Source organism: Myiozetetes cayanensis, unplaced genomic scaffold, assembly GCF_022539395.1.
Source record: "Myiozetetes cayanensis isolate MyiCay16 unplaced genomic scaffold, myiCay2020 scf3, whole genome shotgun sequence".
Classification (NCBI taxonomy): domain Eukaryota; kingdom Metazoa; phylum Chordata; class Aves; order Passeriformes; family Tyrannidae; genus Myiozetetes; species Myiozetetes cayanensis.
The window spans coordinates 52,078,582-52,087,280 of record NW_026087521.1 but is presented as its reverse complement, the minus strand read 5'-3'; the positions used below and the strand labels follow the sequence as shown (position 1 = coordinate 52,087,280).

The window sequence follows — 8,699 nt, the reverse complement described above, 5'->3', positions numbered from 1 at the left end:
ATGGCTTGAGCTTACCCACACTTACTTCAAAAAGAGTTGAGGCAAAACCCTCTCCTCTTGCCTTGTCCGTTCTCCTTGTATCTTGAAGGCCATCTTGAAGCAAGACCATCCACTGAATTGCCAATGAGGACAAAATTATCCACAATAGTTGATTTTCTTGCTGGTTTTTGAGGTACTCTTGTGGCACAGTGGGACAATAAATCCCCCCAATAAATCCACGTAAACGAGGACCAAGTTATAAAAAAAAAAATCTTTATTTCATGTACCAGGATTTTTTTTTTGTCATTTTCTCTTTTTAAAATTTTTTTTCTTTTTAACAGTCTGAAAAAAACCACGAGATAAAGAAAATGGAGGTTGGTTTCTTGTACTGGTTTGAGCTGGACATGAGCAACATCCTGGGGAAAGAGCTTCCCCCCCAGCTCTTACCTCCTGCACACGCTCTCCTGGCACGCTCCCTCACTCTCCCTTTTCTGCCTGGCCCTGGGGGCACACTCAGCCCTGTGAATGCTTCCCAGCTCCATGCAGTGTTGGGTGGGTGAGGGTGGCTGGGGATGGAAACCCCAGCACTGCCTTCCCTCTACACTGGGTTCTGGGGAACTGGCTTTAAATTATTCCATGGAGGGCATTGGAGGGGGTCGGATGTCCCCTCTGAATCTTTTTTAAAGATTAGGGGGCCACGGGGGGCGGGGAGGGGGGAATGTCAGTGGTGGTGGTGGAGTCTGAACACCCAGCCAAGGTACTCCCATTCACCTCTTGCCCTGTGATGTTGATTTTTGGGGTTACCCTGTCCTGCTGCTGCCCCCTGCCATAGCCCAGAGCGGGGAAGGGGAGGTAAAGTATCAGTGGGCTGGTGGGGAGCAGGGAGGATATGGCTGCTTTAAAGCAGAAACCCCACTGGGACCCGAAGCAGGGACTGTGCAGCTCCTAAAACTGGAGCAGCAGGAATGGGGACAGAAAAAAAGTTGAAAAGTGGGTCTGAGTTGCCGAAGGGCTCGGCGGCCCCATCCTGCAATCCCTTGGCTTTGCGCCTGCCCAGAGCACTGCCACTTTTGGGTAGCAGCCCCAAAGGGGCCCTGTCCTTGCTCCAGGCTGGTCGGTGTCTCATGGGGTGTCACAGGGGTCCCCCCACTATCCCCTGCTGCCACCTTCCCTCCTGCCTCTGTCAACAGCGACTATTGTGGGGGAAGTGGATTCAAAGCTGGCAGCCCTGTGCCCTGTTCCCCCAGCATAGCAGGGACGGACGGGGCAGCAGTAAGGCCAAGGGTCCCAGTATGGGTTGGTGGGGACCCAGCTTGCCTTGCTGCTGTGGGGGAGACCATGGCAGCCATGGACCACCAGGAGAGGGGTGGGGAGAAGGACAAAACCCATCAGGCATGGAAACACCCAATGGCTTCGCACCTCTCCCTGGCTTGGAGGCTGGGACTTGGGGTGCTCAGGCCCAGAGCAGGGCACTCTCTGGGATGGGGACTGGGAGGCTACATGAATCGAGGCCAAGCAGCCTGCAGCTGACACTAGCTCAGTGTTGTCTGGCTGTGCCCAGGGGAGGACAGGAGCGATTTCAGGGGGCTGCTGGGTGGGTCTCACCACATCCCCACATAGCTGCAGCCCCACAGTGGGACATAAGGGGGATCTGGAAAGATTTGGGCAGTGCATGGCCACCCTGGGAAGCCTCTGGAGCATTCACAGGAGAGCATGTGCACACCAGGGCACGAGTATGTGACCATGGGCACACATGTGCATGAGTGCTGCCCCCCACCCTCAGCATCCATATGTGTCCCCCCCACAGCATCATCATCCTGAAGGGATGGGAGCCCTGGTTCCCATCCATCCACCGCCCCCCACCCCATGCCTCCCACACAGCTCCCCATTGCCTCTTTTCCTTTTTTTTTCACAGTTTAAAGCTGAAGAAAACAAAAATGAAAAGAAAAAATACTATGTTCTTCTTGCAAGTAAATCCACTTATTATATTTACATTTATTTATAGCTGTTTTTGTATTAAAAAAAATTGCCACTTTTTTTAAGAAACCTTTTTTGTCCTTTTTTTTTTTTTTTTTTGACTCTGTGTCTTTATTTAGTGTGTCTGTTTGCTTTTTGCACTGTCACCATTGACCCCGGGGTCCCCAGGGCTGGGGAAGTGGAGGCCCCCCCTGGGGACACTGCGGAAGGGTGACTCAGCATCAGCTCCTGCACTCCCTAGGGGCAGGAGTCACTCTAAACCCCTACAGACCTGTGGAGGACAAGCAGATCCCCACGGATCCCAGGGTAATGGATTGGATCCCCATGGATCTTGGGGGAACAGACTGGGTCATGGTTGATTCTGGCATCCAGGATCCTCCATAACTGGCTCAAGGACACCAAAGTCGTTGATGGCCGAGCCCCATCCCCTGTCCCCCAAGGAGCCTGTGCTGGGTTAAAGGTAAGTGGGAAACAAACCATAAAATTAAAGAATAAAACCCCCCAAAATTCAAAGAGCTGCCTCCTCCTCCTCTTCCTCCCACTTGATTTATTGTCATTTGTTATTTCTTGGTTCCCTTTTATTTTTTTAATCTGTTTTTATTAAATGTTAAAATAATGGTACATGGGAAATCATGCATTTTCTTTTAAATTTATTTCTATTTTTTAAATCTCTTTCTTTCAGTTTTAAAGTTTTTCTTTTTTTTCCTTTTTTCTTTTGCTTTTTTTTTAAAGAATTTTTTTCACTGTTGTCTCTTTCCTCACGTTTCCTTTTCATTTGTCTGTGTTTTTTTGTTCACTCGCTTGTTTGTCTGCTTGTTCGTTCGTTGTTTTTTTTTGTTTTGTTTTTTTTGTTTGTTTTGTCAGTTTTTCGTCTGCTTTTGTTGTTGTTGTTGTGTTTTTTTTTTTTTTTTTTTTTTTTTTTTTTTTGCGTTGGGAAGGTCCCCACCCCGCCAAGGGGCTCTTCCACCTCCTCCTTCCCACCCACCTGCTGCCCCCTGCCCCCTTCCACCCTCCCCACCCTGCAGCCCGCCCCATCTCCTCCTGCCCATTCCTGCCCCATTTTCAGCTCTTGGCGACAGCTTCATACCGGGGTGGTCCGGCGGTTGGCTGTGTTGGTGTGGATAGAGTCCTTGTTCTCTTTCTGGATACAGTTGTGAACCTGGAGGAAACTGTTATCCCTGTCAGAGTTGTAGGTGGCGGTAGGGGTGGTGCTTGCCTTCAGCGGGTCCCTGGTGAGGGTGTACATCGAGATCTCTGTTGATGGGAGGGTGTTGAACCCTTTGATCCCGACGGGAGAGGCATCCCTGGAGTGTGAAGGCTCGGTGGAGCGGGAGCTGGAGCGACTGCGTCTCTGATAGCGGTACCGGTAGCTGGGGATGCGGGTGATGGCGGAGGACTGGAGGTAGTCCGTGGCACGAGCATTGGCGCGCAGCTGTTTGTGCCGGTCTATGAACATGTGGACAGCCAGCACTCCCACCATCTCGGCTATAATGAAGGACAGGGCCCCGAAGTAGAAGGACCAGCCGTAGGAGTAGCTGTTCTTCTTGGAGTCACTCTTGGAGGGGTCTCCAGCATTGGCTGATATGTATACGATGATGCCAATTATATTACTCAAACCTGCGAGGGAGAGAGAAGGAGATGACAGGAGGGTCACACGTGGCAGTGGTGGCGGCCATCGGGTTGAATCCCTGCTCCTGAGAGGCAGGGAAGGGGGGGCTCCCAGTCACCCATCCCCTCTCAGTGGGCAGCTTTCCTTGGGAAAGTCAGGCAAAACCCTCCCCATGTGGCTGTCACATTCCTGGACTGCACTCTCGGCTGGTCCCTGAGAGATGTCAGATGTAGGGAAACACTCCCTCCATCAGCTCCCAAGCACTTGGAAAGCCCCTGCCTGCAGGGCACTGCTGCCTGCCTCTACCAGGCGAGCAGGGTGGGTGGAGAGGCATCCCCGAGAGGCTGCTTTCACCCTGAATAAGGCTCATTGGGGCTGGGAAATAAATACACACACTTCTGCCTAGGGAACTGTACTCTGGCAGATACTCCAGCTGGGCACCCCCCCATTCCCTGGAGCCCACCTCTGGGACATTCAGCCTGTACATTCTTTTACCTGCAGACACGAAGAAGATGCCGGCACTAAGGATGATGTTGTGTCGGGTTTTGTAGAACTCGCTGGCTGCAATGCAGAGTCCACCCATGAAAAGCAGAATCACACTCAGGATCGGGAAAATACTAGAGGCTCTAACAGCCCCTGCAGAGGAGAGAGGGAGGAGGGGAAGGGCAGAAAGAACAGCACAGGTGTGAGAGAGTGGAAACAGACGCATGGAAACGACACCAGAGTGAGTGGACGGGACACGCAAGTACATTTTGTGGGTGGCGGTGAAGGGGAGAGACAGAGGGCAACGTATGGTAGAGGAGTAATTTAAGGAGAGACAAAGGCATTTAGGGATGGAGGGAGGGAGAGAGAAACAAAGTGTGTCAGAAAAAGAGAGTGGTTTGCAGCAACTCTCCCCTGCCCTGGCCACTGCTGCTGCCGTGAAGCCAGTGGCCTGGCATGGGAAGGCAGAGGGGGCTGGGGGACTGATGGCTGAGCTGGGAGCCCGACTGTGCTGTCTGTTTCCCTTCGCACTGTCTTTTCCTCTGCTTTTGGTGGGACTGGAGGGGGAGCCCAGGCACCATTCAGCTTCTACTCCTGCAGGGTGCTGCTGCTCGAGCCTGCTGTTCAAAGAATAGCAACCCAAATGCTTCCTGCAGAGCTGCTCAATCTCGAATCCTCCTGAAAGGGCATGAGCATCTCAAGGAGAGTTTTTTTTTTCAGTGCTGAGGAGCTCCTGGTGCTATGCACTGCTCTGCAGCTGCAGAGAGGACTGAAAAGCAAAAGTCCCAGCCCTGTGTGCTGAAACGCAAGGCTTATCCTAGTGATTAAATGACTGGGCTTCTTCCAGAGGGCAGTGATGGGTTTGGATGTGCCAGCTCCCACACACGCACACTCTCCATCGGTCGATACGGGAAGAGCTCAGCCAGCAGAGGGCAATGGCATAGATGCACATAATATGCTCATATGTGCATGCAAAACATACCCCAAAGCTTCTGGGGGCCTCACTCGTATTCAGGCAGTGAAAGGCCAAGACTGTGTGTACGCACACCCACGCACACATTCACGCACGCACACACCGCTCATGGGCAGTTCAGGGGGAGCAAATGATCTGCCTGAGCTTGTGTTGTGAATATTCGTGGCTTTTTTTAACTAGCAAGGCCTTCTCTCCTGCCTTCACAGGAGAAAATAAGCTGTTAAAATGTGAAATGAAGCCTTGCTTGATAAAGGAAGGTATCAGACAGGATGGTGCAATTCTGCTTGTGGAGCAAAGATCTGGAAGGGGGGATGAAAGCTAATCTCCTTGTCTGCAACGATGAACTCTACTGAAGTAAATGCAGGACTTTTTCCCAAGGGGACAGAGGCCATGCTTCAAAGACCCAGTTGGCCTCTGTATCCTACCAGGCACAAGCAATTGGGTCTTTGAGGGGGGCCTAGCCCACTGCCTGTGAACGGGGAGTGCAGAAGGCAGGGAGAAACCTCTCTTGACTGACTGTGTGTCAGGGAACAGGATAGCAATAATAACCATTTTAACAGCTTCTGGAATGCAATGTGGGATTTGACAATGGGAAGCTTAAATGGCAGGAAGGCAACATCAAGCAGACACCCACTGTTCAGAGGGTTTCTAGAGGGATGGTTGGTCAGTCTGGTAGCCTGGTCCTGACTGTGTCTTAATTCTAAAATTCACATTTGTTGGGAGAACGCAAGGTTGCCGACTGACATGGGGAACTGTGGGTGTTATGTGATAGGGAAGGACAGCAGCCTTGCTCAGCCCCTCAGGAGGACCATACCCTTAAGAGAGGGGCAGAATCTCATCTAGTTTTCCTGAGTCCAGAGCCTGTAGCCTAAAGAGAAGGGGATGGTGTTTGTACAATCTCTTGTATCATCTGTGTCTTCTAGCAAAGAAATGCAGAGATGCTTCTGCTTCCTCTCTGACAAAAGGCATTTGATTTCAAAAAGCCCAAGACACCTTATGTGGATGGCTGGTAGGAGTAAAGTCCAAGCCCCTCTAGCCAGGCCATAAACACTGGCCCATAATTGTCCTGGTCCCCCGAATGAGGGAACTGTCTAGTCTGACACTGTTCCTGCCAATGCCACCAGGCATTGCCCATGCGGAGCACCCAGGGACATTGATTTGGCAGAAGCTCTGGGACGAGGCAGTTCAGTGGGGTCCTTCTCCAGGCAGTTCTAAGCCAGCAGAAATACCACTTCCCTCAGGAATGACCCAAGTAATCCTTTATTGACTTGCCAAATCCCTCTTTGAAACTGGTTCTTTCTGAAAGAGGGCTCTACCCTGGGGACAATGTCAGGTCCTGACACTGGGCCAATTTTTGTCTTCAGATCTTGTTCCCTCCGAGGGAACAGACCATCCTTCTTGAGATGTTTGGCCCCTTCCCCCAACTCTTTTTCTGAAGTGCATCTGTTGCTGCAAGCAGCTTCCTTGCTCCCAAACAGCTCTGCAAGGGCTGGTTTGCCCTCGGAGCCAGCCTGCACAGTCGCTGTGCCAAACCGGATCAAACCCCTGTCTTCAGCTCTGCCGTTCAGCAGCCGTGCAGCAGTTAAGAGGCCGGTGCTGCAGAAAGGCAGCTGAAAGAAGCAATCTCCCTGGGTTATTTACAGTTTACAGTGGATGGAGAACTGTTTGAGAAACCAAGAGGAAGCAGCATAAGATCTGCCTCTTTTCACATACAAATGAGCCTCACAGATCCTAAATTATCTCTCTCCTCCCTGCCGCAGGGCTGGGTCTCCACATCTGGCTTGGAGCACGCCCAGATGACAACGAGCTATTCTGAAAGACTCCCGGTCTTTGGAAGCCTTTGATGCTTAACCTTGGGAGGTCAAAAGCACTTATCTCAAATTTCTGAAGGGAGAAGTTCTCGTGATGTCAAAAGATGCTGGTCTTGTGGAGACAGGGCAGGATAGCAAGGTGGGAGGAGGAGTGTTCCCTGTTCAGCTGCGCTAAAGGAAGAGTAAGCTCCTGCCTCTGGGGTGGGTGGAAATGATGGTTGGGGAGGGCAACCAGGGAGGGCAATGTATGATGTGCATCTGCTCTGCTAGTCAGGATGCCACTGCACAAAGTGGTGTGAGCTTCACTCACTTGTAGGCTGGACTTGGAGCTCAGGCTATGTTTCCTTAGAGACATGCCATGTGCCTAGGATTCAGCATCTCTCTCAAGGGCTCTGGGTGAGCACCAGATCTTTTCTTCAAAGGGCTCTGACTGTCCTTATTCCTGCTCCTTGTTCCCATCACTAAAATCACTTAAACCAGCAAAGATCAGATCTGCAGCCTCTATAGGAAAGTGGTATTTGGTGAAAGGTGAAGACAACAATAGATGCTCCTCAGACACAATCCAGTCAATTTCTTCAATCTGATGCCACTGGAGTATCAGATAAGGGAATATAAACTTTCTCTGCTTTAGGAGGACACGCACACTCACACACACATTTGCCCAGCTACTCCAGTCTGACCTTATGCCCTCTTAACAGCTTTTCAACAGATTTGAATTAAGACTTTGAATTTATATCACAATTAATTGCTGCTAATAAAAAAATGCCACGGGTTGTTACTCTGAGTTTGAAACTTGCACTGTCTCATGGGCAGGGCCCCACGGAGATGAGAGCAGAGCCATTTTTAGTGGGTGAAAAGGCTCTGGGGTCACCTCCTCTGTCCTACTGAGCCTCACAGGTCCCAGTGTCTCCACCACCCTATCTTCAGAAAACAAAAGGCACCCGACGCTAGCACCTATGAACCAAGGCAAGAAGAGCCTGCGGACTTACGGAGGAAATATTCTGCTGTATCGGCTTCATAATCTGCATCCTCAGGGAAGTGATCGATTTGCTTACACAGACCTTTAAAATTCCCTAGGGAACAAGAGAAAAAAAGAACAAATGAGAACACCAAAGCCTGCCTTGCAGGAACAGCTGCCCTCTCCATCACCCTTTGTGCCCACCCTGCCTTCCTTCCAGGCAGCATGCTCCCTCGTGTGTGGATGCCCGTTAAATGCCCAGGTCCTCTCCTTGCACACTCGCACATGTATCTACTTCTTATTTACACAGGAATATGGGGCTTGCTGTCTGAATCCAGCCTGATGCCCACCTAGTCCAGCACCCCCTCACTTGACGGAGAGAGCACCAGAAGCTCTGTGATTCCTGCTGCACACAGGCAGGAGAGCACTGCCCACCTCTGAGGGAGGTGGGACAGGAAAAGGAGCCAGAGTCTGGGTCATACTGTGAAGTACAAGCAGGGTGATCTGTTTTGGATACAAAAGTGTTTTTTTCTCTCAGCTGTGAATTTACTGCCTTTTCATTTTGAGGACAGCTTACATCCCTTTGTTCCAGTGTGGTGGGGGAACAAAAGTTCTTAATCTACTTTCTCCTTTACCAGACCTCCTCTTGTGTCCTGTCATAGACTAAGGCTACAAGAAGTTTGGTGCGAGTGTGCATATGCAGCTCAGCAGCAAAACACCCTTTGCATTGGGGGAGCAAAATCTTCCACCATAAGTGGGGGAAGCTGGGTTGGACACATCCAGTTCCATCAGGCTGGCGTACATACAGGGCCTTCTGCTAGCTTTAGTCATGGGGCACCCTTTTTCACACATTCCATTGCCCCCTTTTTCACACACTCTGTGGCCAATAAAGCCATCCCAGCAGGAAGT

At 50.9% G+C, this 8,699-nt stretch overlaps 1 protein-coding gene across 2 annotated transcripts in view; it reads right to left on the bottom strand.

The window, feature by feature from the left end:
* Positions 1-240: 240 nt before the first annotated feature.
* The window catches only part of CACNG2 (calcium voltage-gated channel auxiliary subunit gamma 2), a 54,683-nt gene continuing 46,224 nt past the window's right edge, over positions 241-8,699 (bottom strand). For both annotated transcript variants that reach the window (XM_050323836.1, XM_050323835.1), the window contains 3 exons: positions 7,822-7,905; positions 4,061-4,201; positions 241-3,573 (listed from right to left, as the gene is read on the bottom strand). In XM_050323836.1, coding sequence (XP_050179793.1) covers positions 3,038-3,573; positions 4,061-4,201; positions 7,822-7,905 — 761 coding nt within the window. In that variant the 3' untranslated portion in view covers positions 241-3,037. The remainder of the gene's footprint in view (positions 3,574-4,060; positions 4,202-7,821; positions 7,906-8,699) is intronic.